The 12525-nt window shown below is 46.7% G+C and overlaps 1 protein-coding gene across 1 annotated transcript in view; it reads right to left on the bottom strand.

Moving 5' to 3' along the window:
- Positions 1–12525, bottom strand: part of TRPM8 (transient receptor potential cation channel subfamily M member 8) — an 89109-nt gene that overhangs the window by 43609 nt on the left and 32975 nt on the right. Inside the window, exons 11-16 of the mRNA XM_043462048.1 lie at positions 10478–10768; positions 8593–8688; positions 7439–7568; positions 5888–6033; positions 4970–5082; positions 3804–4020 (exon numbers count right to left, since the gene is read on the bottom strand). Of these exons, the coding sequence (XP_043317983.1) occupies positions 3804–4020; positions 4970–5082; positions 5888–6033; positions 7439–7568; positions 8593–8688; positions 10478–10768 (993 nt within the window). The remainder of the gene's footprint in view (positions 1–3803; positions 4021–4969; positions 5083–5887; positions 6034–7438; positions 7569–8592; positions 8689–10477; positions 10769–12525) is intronic.

Raw genomic sequence — 12525 nt, 5'->3', positions numbered from 1 at the left:
TTCACTCTCTTGGGTCCTCTCCGCCAACCTCCCCATCAACTCAAAACTCGCTCATTCTACACTACCTGCCATGCTCACCTCCTCTCCTTGAAAACTCTTGCAAATGACCCTGACGGCCATCTCTAACTAGTAAAAAGTCTATGAAGACAGAGATGTTTGCCTGCTTGTTTCATCCCTGGGGTCTAAACACTGCCTGGCACCTGGTAGGTGCTCAACAAATATCTGTTCAAAGAAGGAGGGTGTGGATGAAGTGTGTTGGCCTGAGCCAGGATGACTCTCCCTGCGTCCTCCATTCAGGCCCAGCTCTGCCCCCAGAGCAGCCCAAGAGAAGCCCTCTCTCTGGACCTGATGCTCTTTTAGGTGCCTGGAGGATACAGATGACCTTGGGACTCACATCGCAGGCTCCATGATGCAGCCAGGAGGCAGGGTCAGGAGTGGGACCATGGGAGAAATGTTGGGAGCGTGAGTAAGGGGCAGTCAAGAGCAGGAAAAGAACTCTTTATCAATTGTTCCACGAAGCAGCTGCCAACAGCACCCACTGCCCAAAAAGGTACCCCTGAGCCCTTCCTGCGAGCTTCCTCCCCAATGCCCGGCTCTGGCCTTAGGGCTTCCCACTTATTCTTGGTCACAGCACAGCTCTGGGGTTCAGTCAGGAAGACCCTGCCTTGTCAATTCATTTTTTAAAAAGATACACACACTTGTCGGAAACACAGTAGCACTGGCCCCTGTGCTAGTCCCCGGGGATCAAATGTGACTAAGAAACAAATGTCCAAATGAAGTCATTTCCCTGCCACCCACTTCTGGTCAGGAGCAGAGTTTGGGCGAGGAGCTGGAACTCCCCAGCAGAGTTGATGTGGATGAGATGGGTGAGGTTGCCTCACAAGGCACCCAATCCTCTTGTTCCTCTCTGGGACTTCCTGTGACGATCATTTCACAGTTCTATGTAAGTTAAGTCATTATACTACATACCTTGAAAGGATACAGGGCTATATGTCAATAACATCTCAATAAAACTGAAAAAAAATTACCGCTTACAGTAGGAAGGATGCCCATTTATGGATGGGAAACCAGAAGATCAAAGAAATTCAGTTACTATCATGCTATTGAGAGTCCCTTGGACTGCATGGAGATCCAACCAGTTCATCCTAAAGGAAATCAACCCCGAATTGGAAGCTGAAACTCCAGTACTTTGGCCACCTGATGCAAAGAGCTGACTCATTGGAAAAGACCTTGATGCTGAGAAAGATTAAGGGCAAGAGGAGAAGAGGACGACAGAGGATGAGATGGTTGGATGGTATCACCGATTCAATGGACATGAGTTTGAGCAAACTCTGGGACATAGTGAAGGACAAGGAAGCCTGGCGTGCTGCAGTCCATGGGGTCACAAAGAATCAGACACAACTGAGCAACTGAACAACAACCATGCTGCTTGCAATTCCTGCTGGTTTTTTCTTTCTCTCTCCCTCTCCACTTCTTTGGGCTCATGACTTATTTCCCTGCTGGGCATCCCCCATCCGCAGAGGACAAGAGGTGTGCTACCCTCCAAGATGGTGTGAGACTCAGGGCTTTCCCCCTGCAGCCAGACAAAGCCCCCCAGACTTGCCCTTTCATCCTCTTTCTCTGCAGTAGCTAAGCTTTCTCTTTGATGTGGCTTTGAAAGGTAGTCAACCACACCCGGGAGCAGAGCAAAGGGAGGGAGGCAGGGCCCCAGCCCGCGACCCCACTGGTCTAGGAGGAAGCATGTGTGACCCTGGGCAGCGCCAACTCCCATGACAACACAACTCAAGAGGTCCTAGTTTAACTTGGTTAACTCTCACAATGGCCCATTTCTGTTTTAATTGTTGACTCTCCTTCCATCTTTCTCTGATTCTCTCAAGCAGGTATTTTCCTATGCTGGCTGCTGATATGTAGTTAAGTCCAAAGAGAGAGAGAGAGAGAGAGAACTAGCAAGTAAAGACAGCACTTATAGACTGCATGGAAGGAGCTGTGGGTTGAACCGTGTCCCCTCCAAATTGATACTTCCAAGGAAGACCCCCGGCGCCTTGTTTGGATGTAGAGTCCTTGCAGGTGTGGATTAGTTAAAATGAGGTCATACTGGAGCAGGACGGGCCCCTGACCCAATGATTAGTGTCCTCATGACAAAGGGAGACTGGGACAGACACGCACACAGGGAGAAGGTGGTGTGAGTGTGAGCACAGGGATCAAACAACGCCTCTATGGCCAAGGAACAGCAAAGATGGCCAGTAAGTCTCCAGGAACGAGTCAGGGGCCTCAGACAGGTTCTCCCTCACGTTCTCAGAAGGAACCAACCCTGCCCACAACCTGATCTCAGACTTCTGACCCTCAGATCAATGAGATGATGAACTTGTGTTGTCTCAGCACAGCCCTAGCTGTCTCATCATCGCAGCCCTAGCCCTCATGGACTCATACAGAAGGGCCCTGGACTGAACGTGACCTCTTGAGCCAGTGCTGGGGCTCCCGTGAGGCTGATCTGAAACCATAGAAGCCTTTTGCACATCAGCAGAACCAGGACCTGGGGAGACCTGCTGGTAGACCACAGGCCTGATAATCTCACTATGCTCAACACACCTCTGCCTGTACCCCATCTCCAGTCCACACCTGCAACTCCCACCTACTGGACAAGCAAAGGCAGATCCCCGACATTGGTGCCAGGACTTCTGCCATCCCTTGTGCCCATGGCAGATGCTGCTAATTCATTAAGACGCTCTCCTGCTGAAAACAGAGCCTCAGAGTCTTTCTCAACCTAGGGACCCTAGAAGCCACCGAAAGGCATCTATTAGAGTTGGCATGATAGTTGAAACCAATTTAGGATTCCCATTCTAGGTAGTGACTCTGTGAGGTCAAGACCGGTATCCTTTGCTCCTCCAAACATCTTGTATCACTTGGCACAGCGCCTCATAACCTACAGGCACTAGGCCATACTTGTTGAATGGATATGTTCTTGCATTTGGGCTCATATGGGACGAGAGTGACAGCAAGAGCAATTCTCATACACTTTGCAAATTACCATTTTAAAAGGATTTTCTGGATGACTTTTTATGACAGTTTAGGGACAGCACTGACCTTCACCATCAACATTTATTTATTCAACAACTATTAACTGAGCACTGCTACACGCCCAGCCTGGCCCAAGTTTGGATTCAAGAGTGGGAAGGCAAAAACCACTACAATATTGTAAAGTAATTAGCCTCCAACTAATAAAAATAAATGAAAAAAAATAATAAAATCACTTTCCATTGGGGGGGAAAAAAAAAGAGTGGGAAGGGGATGTTGAACAATGCAGATCCCAAGAAACTACAGAAAAGCACCATGAATAATTGACACGAACTCCCTGAAATTCACAAGGATGAATATGAATTCCCAACACTGTCAATCTGACATACTGAGCATCGAGATGCTCTTAAATGGAAAGTCCTTCCAATCCCCCTGCCACTCATGGCGCTGCCTCCCCCTGTGATGGTACAGACAGGACCACAAGTAGCTCCTAAACCCTAAACACAGGAGTGGGTTTAGAGGCCAAGATCAACCTGCTCTTTGAACACATTTCTGATCCCGAGTAATTCATCTCCATTAACATTAATTACAGAGCAAAGCATGGGCTTGGGGCTAAGAGATCTCATGGAAGTGTGTCTTCATGTTCATGGGTGATCGCCTAATGAGAACATTTGTTTGGGGGAAACAGTGACTTTGGAACTTCAGGAGCAACTTCTGATCCTCCGTGGCATTAGGAAGACACCACCCAGTGAGGAAAGGAGGAGGCGCCCACATGAGGGCTGACCTACCTGTCTCACTTCATCACAGAACAGGACAAAGACTAGCGCATAGAGGACCAGCTCCGGGGCGTGGGGCACAGAGTGGAAATCCATGAGCAGCACGTAGGCGAAGAGCAGGAGGAAGGCGATGTAGAAGACCACGTTCCAGGAGAAGACCACGAACGGGGAGGTGAAGAAGGCCACGTAGTACCACAGGAGCTTCCTGGGCTTGTCCAGGGGCTTCTTCCTGGACCGAGAGGGGACAGCCCTGTCACCGTCCCAGCCAACGGCGCTGTGTGGGCTTCATCTCTCCTTCTGAACACAGAGGAACACAGACCCACAGCCGGGCCGGGGCCAGGCAGCCAGAATTCAGCCTTGGCATTTCTCGGTTACCAGATCTAAATTCTGCCTCGGATATAAGGACATGACCCCACTTCTACCTGTTTCAAACCCAGAGAAAATCCACGGAGATCCCAGACCTAATGTGTGCAGGCACTAGAGTGGACGTCATCAATTCCTGGCCTTACAATGCTTTCTTTACATGAGAGCACACACAGAGAGAGATGTGCACAGACACAGACACTTGTACACACACAGATGCTTGTACACACACAGAGGAATGTACACACACATAAGCATGTACACACTGATGCTCGTACACCCACAGCTGAATGTACACATAGATGCTTATACACATACAAGACACTTATACACACACAGGTGCTTGTACACACATAAGTACATGCACACATACAGACACTGGTACACACATGCTTGTACACACACAAGTACATCTACACACAGATGTAAGTACACACAGAGAGATGCTTGTACACACACAGATGTTTGTACACATATAAGTACATCTACACACACAGATATCTGTATACACACAGATGCTTATACACCCACAGGTGCATATACACACACACAGATGCTGTACACACACAAGTACATCTACACACTCAGATATATGTATAAACACAGACATTTATACACTCACAGGTGTGTGTACACACACATGCATGTGCACACACAAGTATGCTTGTACACACACAAGTACGTCTACACACATAGATGCATATACATACACAGAGGTGCTTGTACACACACAGATGCATGTACACACACAGGTGCTCACACATTCACAGATGCATGTATACACACACACACTATTGTGTGGCTTGGTTTCATACCTAAATGATACAAAGCCACAGCCAACCAAGGGTATAATAAACAGACAGAGGATAATCTTCCAGTTCTTGGTGTCTCGGGAAATCTCTCCATACCACTGCTTGGAAAGAAAATTCTAGAGGAAACAGACAAAGAAACAGGTCCTTATCAGTGCGATGACTTGCCAGATGGTGTGCGACCTTTCTTCCCAGCCCTCAAATCTCCCCTCACTCTCTGAATTGAGATCCTTATTCTTTTCTATTGGTTACCTGGATTCTAAGGGGCTATGATTCAACCACTGAAACCTGCTTGATGTTCAGTCCTGTCCTATGTTGAGTTCTGTGGACTTTAAAATAGAGGCTGTATGAGTCCAAATTCACTAAACCTATGAACCTTAACCAACTGTAATTCTTATTGTGTAATCTTCCTCAGTAAAACAGTATGATGTCGACCTGGACGCATTCTGTGAAGATGAAATGTGATTGCATGTACAAGGAGTGTGTAGAGGAGTGTCAGTCTGTCCTCTTCCCTACCTTCCTCCCTTTCCTCCAGCTGGGACGGTGGGTGAAACATCTCCCCTCCCAAACCTGAGACAGGAGGCGCAAATTGCTGTGAGTATAATTCAAGGCAGGAAGCATCTACAGTGGCTGAACCCACTTCATACGAAATTCTCTGCTGCCATCACTACTGATAATGGCTGTAACAGTAACTGCTACCATAAAGGGCTGGCTCCACTCACATACTGTCACATTAAATCCTCATAGCAACCCTTTCTTTACCCCCTACTCTGCCCATTTTACAGATAAGGAAACTAAGGCTCAGAGAGGTTGTGTAACCTGGCCCATCCCTACACCAAGCTAGAGGTACACTGGATCCAGAGCCCCAGCTGATGGGAAAGGCCCATTTCTAGGCATGCTGTTTGGTGACGGTGTGCTGCTTACCTGGACCCCGGGCTGGGCAATGAAATGCTGGTCGGTTGCCTCCACCGCCAGCTCCAGACAGCTGCTTCCGCCCCAGGCTTCACAGGAGTAGACCAGGAGTTGTTCCGCCAAGTCCTCGTCGTTGCTGTAACACTCCGTGAACAGCTCTAAGCAACAGCATCCCCAGAGAGAGGGAAGAGGGAGGCAGGGCTGACCAATACACAGAACTTTCTCACCCTGCCCCTTTCCCAAGTCAAGCCCTTACTTCCACAAAATCCCGGCTGTGACTATCCTGGCTTATAGAAGGCAGAGAGAAGGCCAACACAAGAGAATTCCCTACGGAGCAAGTAATGTGCACCCCATGCCCATTACAGCACCTCCTGGTGGCAGGTGGCAGAAATGCCCATTGAGTTGCAGTGAACCCAGGGAGTTTTGGCGGGGCTCAGCCAGTGGGGAGAGGATTCAAACCCTCAGCCATCTCATTTACCTTCTGCGCTTTCTTGGTGAGGGTCTTTGCAGTTAAGGCACAGTGCCAAAAAAAAAAAAAAAAAGCCAAAATGATGTAATAAAAAACACTGACCAGTTGCATTGAGGATATGCTCATATTTTGACACATAAGCTCATATTTTGTGCTCTTATGACAAAGAGATTGGTGTGCTGATCCTCAGAGGAACTATTTTAAAAGTCAAAATGTTAGCAGTCATAGACTAGCTAAGTCAATCCAAAATCAACACGATATCTTCAAATTTTAAATATATTAGAAGAAAAAAAATCAGATACTTTTTTTTTTCCAACATAGAGAAACTCAACTCATGAGAATTTCTTCATTAGATAAGACAACAGATAAACATGTCTGGAAACTTAAAACTCCCAAGTGGAAAAAAAAAAAAAAATAGAACTGGCGTAACATTCTGTGTTGCTGGGAGGCAACTTGGTCCTGGATTTCTCATACCACATGATCCAGGACTTCTGAGCAGGGGCACTGATAAGCTTTGTTCAAGGGCAGGTGAGTAGCAAACAGAGGACAGATGTTCCGGGAGCATCAGACTCAGCAAGGCCTCTGCCCTCTTCTGTTCCAGGTGATGAGAAACCTCCTCCTGGAGGGCAGCTGGGCAGCTCACCTGTCATCTCTTATTATAGAGGCCGAGTCTCCTGATTTAGGGGAGCTGTGGGGCTGTCAACACCAGTTCTTATTCACATCACCCCGTGGGGAATCAAGGCACGAGGAACAACCCTGGATGCTGTTCTGAATGTTGCCTTTCCCATTAGTAACAAACTCTGTGTCCCCTAACTAGGGCTCTGGGGTCTTCCCTAGGTATGGGTATGGGAGACTGGCAGGCTAACCTGTTAGCTCACACGTCAGATAAAACCTCAGACCTGTCACGGCTTCTGAATAGCAACACTCCAAGGCTCCCCTACGGTGCTGAGTTACTTAGACTTGACCTGCATATGGCTCTGGGAGGCTGTGGAGAGAGGAAGCCCCCATTTTTCCCCACCTTCAACCTTAGGAAAGTCAGTAACTGCCCCCTAGCGTGACTGTGCCAGCCCCGGGTCCCATTCCGGGAGACTTACCCACTGCTCGGGTCTCGTACTCGTTTGCCAGCTCCTCCGACTCCCCTGCAGCGTTGATGTCGTTCTTCACCTTAGCCAGAGTCTTCAGAAGTTTGCTGGCCCCCAGGGCAGCCAGTGTACAGCCCCTGGTCTTTCAGAGAGGTGAGCATGCTGCAGTTAATTCTAAATCCCTTGTGGTCAAGCCAACGTCAAAGTCAGACAAGGAAAAAAACTGTGGCAAAAGCAGGGAATGGATTCCCAGCAAGAGGTGCAGTGTGCACCGAGAGCCCTGAACCTGAACATACTCATAGTCTTGAGCACGAAATTAACATACAAAAAGACAGTATGAAGATCACTGCAGGACAAGCTGATAGTTCGATAGGGCAGTGGGAGGTCTGAAGACCCACCTCCACGGTATAAGAGCTCAGGCGGGAAAGTGGCCAAGGACACAAAGATCTGACAATGAGTTAGTGAGACTGTGTGTGAATTAATATTTAGTACCTGATTGTAGGCTCTAAAAATGGAGAAGGTAACTGCTTTTCAACTGCTCATAAATCATCTATAAAAATCATTATGTATGGAATCACAGAGAAAAATATCAATCATTTCCCAGGGCAGATTTTGTACAGGCCCTACTTTCCTGTCTATAATGTGATAAAGCTAGAAATTAATTTTTAAACTAAACTTAAAAACCTCATCCTCTTGGAAAACAATCACACATCCACACACACCTAAGCAGTAAGTGCTTCCTGGATTGCCCACAAAGCCCAGGACTTTCCAGAGACCTCCCCTCCCAAACACACCTCTGTTCACATAAAAAGAAGCCACAACCATTTTCATTACATCAAACGTTTCATTTCATTAGTGATGCTTTAAGATTAGGCTCCCCAGGTGGTGCAGTGGTAAAGAATCCGTCTGCCAATCCGGGAGATGCAAGAGACAGAGCTTCAAACCCTGGATCAAGAAGATCCCCTAAAGAAGGAAACAGCAACTAGCTCCAGTATACTTGCCTAGAAAATTCCAAGGACAGAGGAGCCTGGTGGGTTATACTCTCTGGGGTAGCAAATAGTCAGACACAACTGAGCATGGATGCACATGTGCACACGTGTGTGAGTTCTGAGAGGGTCAGAACAACCACAACAAAGCATATGTTTGCCAAGGGATTGGGCATTTACCTGCTCCCAAATGACTTTGGAGAGTTCCTTCTTGTTCTGAAGAATGGCCCAGATGAAGAGCGCTTGCAGGGGGTGCCGAGTAATGGGAGACACATCCTGGGAGGCGTTAGAGCAGGGAGTCAGCACTTACAACTGGAACATTACTTTAGCAGACACACTAGTATAAGAAGGAAAATGGGGTCAGGATGCCCTAGGGAGCACCCCGTGTTTGGAGGGCTCTGTAACTTGGTGCCTGAATCCATTTTCACAGAATAGGGATGAGCGTTTCATCTCCACAATGCACCAGGTGATATAATTTGACACAGAATCTTTGATCTATCATAAAAGGCAATGTACAAGTAGATGGAAAAGTATAAAGGGTGAAAAAATGTGCTGACAGCAATTTAAAAACTGAATGACAGCCGGAAGAGAAAGCAATTCCTTCTCACCATATAAATCTCCTTCTTATCTAGAAAAACGCTCAATCTAAATTCTGACTTTCTGATAGTTAAAGTTCAATTATCACAATGTAAAACTATATTTATTTCTTTGGAGTGTTTATTCAAAGTTTCAATTCCTAATGTTTCAGTTAGAATCCCAGCTTCATTTAGCCATCCATATCTTCCAAGGGAATCTTTTTCAGATAGAAAAACAACTCTATCTGTAGATTCCTTTTAATCTTTCCTACAAGTTTTACCAAGATACAAAATGTTTCTGGCACAGTTATGGATACTGTGGAGAGTTTCACTATAAATAGAAACAAACAGCTTTTAAAACACTTCCAGCTTCTTCAAACACCTAGCTCATTTAGATTTTTGCAACACACACATATATTAAAATTCTAGAACTATAAAAGATAATGACCTAGCTTGAGTTTTCCCAGAAGCAAAACGATTTGAGACAAGCATTTTATTTGAGAAGTGATTCCAAGAAAACCACTCGGAGGTTGAGGAAATGAAATTAGAAAAGAAAGGACCAACAGGGTTATCATAGTAAATAACCAGAAACTAATCCCACTAGCTGGGGCTTCCCTGGGGGCTCAGTGGGAATCTGCCTGCCAATGCAGGAGATGTGGGTTCAATCCCTGGGTCAGGAAGGTCCCCTGGAGAAGGAAATGGCAACCCACTACAGTATTCTTCCCTGGAGAATCCCATGGACAGAGGACCCTGGCGGGCTATAGTCCACGGGGCTGCAAAGAGTCGGACATGACCTAGCAACTCAACAACAGTCCCACTAGGCAACTCTAGGGGCCAGTGTAGGACACAGGCCTCAGAACTATCCCCTCTGAGCAGGAAAGTTGCTGGGGTATTTATACACCAACTTGACCCTCAATGGGCTCTGACTAGAGGAGGCCTTCAGCAAAGAGTTGCAGGTGCAGGAAACTGGCCCTGCCTGTCCTTTAAGTAGAAAATCTTGAAAGAATATAAGTGGTACCTCCATAACATCCTCTCAAATGGAAACCAGGATTATCCTTTCGGAAAGATTCTCTTCCCTTTTCATTCACAAAGGAAAACTTGGCAATTCTCCAGTCTTTTGCATGGGTAGCACAGAACTATTTTAGGCAGATCACGTCCAAAAGGCTAAGGCACGAACAGGTTGCCATTTGTTTGCCCCTGTTCTCTGTTGCCTTCAGAAAGTGTATCACACCAACCTTTGCAATTAATAAACACTGCAATAACTAGTTGTAAATATAGCACAAAGAATAAAGCAAGAAAATGCACCACTTGTTATCTCAATAGGATTTGCTAGCTTAAATAAATGAAGTAGGACAAAAAAATTAGCAAAAAATTAGCAAATACATGATGGTGATGAGTAGGGAGTAGGAATCTAGAGAGGCAGAGAAATTTTTCTGAAGGAAGACTCAAGAGATCAGAGAATTCAGGCAGACAACCATCCCAGTACATACGTGGAGCTCTATGTCTATTTCATCTCTGCTATTCCTGTCTTCCTTCCGGAAGCCTCTTCGGAAGTTAGCAACCAGTTTCCAGACAAATGTGAGGAGGGCATCATTATAGGAATTCTTGGCAATCTGCAGGTTTCGATACACCAGGGAGCTGAAGTAATTGGAGAAGAGCTCTGTGAGGACGTCGTTGGTGAGGAACTTCCGCAGGTTCAACCCATTCTCCAGAAAGAGGCGGACAAACTTGGGTCTGTCCTTTATAAGAGCTGTAAACATCACTTCCTGAAGGTCAGCAGACTACGGAGAAAGAGCAGAGAGAGAACGCACAGCCTAAACCCAATTAAAGCAGCAAGGCATTTTCTTTCTCAGCTTACAGCGCACTTTCAACCACAAAGCAATAGGATCATCAGCTTTTCCTTCAGCTCTGCTTCGGGAATAAAATTTATCTTTTCAGTTGTAACATAATGTTGGGTTTTAGCTCAAGCGTTGAGGCAGGAGAAGGAAGCAGCATGGTGGGATCTGAAATCAGCCAGACATGGGCTTGGATGGGACTTGGCCTTATGCAATTGTAAAGTGGAGATAACGACACCATGTAGGGATGACATTGATCGAGAATTGATCCCAATGTCTGGTATAGAGGAAGCACTGGCTCTGTCACGGGGCAGGGAACTTGCCATCCAGTTCACACCATTTCTCTGAGGTCTACAGTAGACACCATTATGAACCAACCACCAACCAACTCTTCCCTCTGTGCCGTGGGGTCACCCTGCTGCCCTTCACATACCATGAGGCAAATGCCTGGCCATGTTAAAAAACCATGAGTTACTGGAACACCTGACAATGATACCCAGTTATTATTTCCCTTCATCTCTACACTCTGGGCTCCTGATAAGCCTTATCCCATAGAAGCTTATTGAAAATCTTAATAAAGAAAATTAATACATTCTTCAGGCACAAACCAGTGGTCTACAGGCCATACCACTGTTTCCCACTGTCCTCCTTAGTACTGGGCTTGCCAAAAGTTCATTTGGTGTTGCAAAACCTGAATGAATTTTTTGGCCAACCCAATATTTCTTACAGTTTGATTCAGCTGCCCACATTAACAGAAACTATGTATAAAATAGAAAACTGATAGGAATATACTGTATAACACAGGGAACTCAATGCACCATGGTGTCCTCAATGGGAAGGAAATCCAGCAGCAAGGGGACACATGTACATGTGCGGCTGATTCATTCTGCTGTGCAATAGAAACTAACACAGAGTTGGACACGACTGAAGTGACTTAACAGCAGCAGCAGCAGAAACTAACACAACACCGTAAAGTGACTGTGTGTATGTGTGAGTCGCTCAGCCGTGTCTGACTCTGCAACCCCATGGACCCACCAGCCTCCTCTGTCCCACCAGCCTCCTCTGTCCATGGGATTCTCCAGGCAAGAATGCTGGAGTGGGTTGCCATTCCCTTCTCCAGAGGATCTTCCTGACCCAGGGATCAAACCCTGGTCTCCTGCATTGCAGGCAGATTCTTTACTGTCTGAGCTACAGGGAAGTCCTACAAAACCACTATAAAGTCCTATAAAGCAACTATACTGCAAAAAAAATTAATTAATAAAAAAATTAGATGGTTCATAAAAATCCACAATTCCAGCATTACAATCCAGATGCCTCAGACAGTAAAGAATCCACCTGCAATGCAGGAGACCTGGGTTCAATCCCTGGGTCAGGAAGATCCCCTGGAACAAGGAATGGCAACCCACTCCAGTATTCTTGGCTGGACAATCCAAGGACAGGGGAGCCTGGCGGGCTACCTACAGTCCATGGGGTCGCAAAGAGTCAGACATGATGGAGCGACTAACACTCACAAGTAAACACCAGAAGATCTGACACCATGGAGAACCATCAGCTGGAGCCAGTGGGGGAGGCTCCAGGAGCCTGGGCGCTGCAGCGCCAAACCCCACACGTCTCCCTGCTGTCCACCCAGTCCACTCTCCGCACTTCATGTGTCTGAGACCTAGTTCAGGGGAATATCCCCGGCCAAGGGCAGCAATAGCAGT

The sequence above is a fragment of the Cervus canadensis genome, chromosome 2, assembly GCF_019320065.1.
Source record: "Cervus canadensis isolate Bull #8, Minnesota chromosome 2, ASM1932006v1, whole genome shotgun sequence".
Classification (NCBI taxonomy): Eukaryota; Metazoa; Chordata; class Mammalia; order Artiodactyla; family Cervidae; genus Cervus; species Cervus canadensis.
Note: the sequence above shows the minus strand (reverse complement) of the source record. Positions and strands in the feature narration are given on the sequence as shown.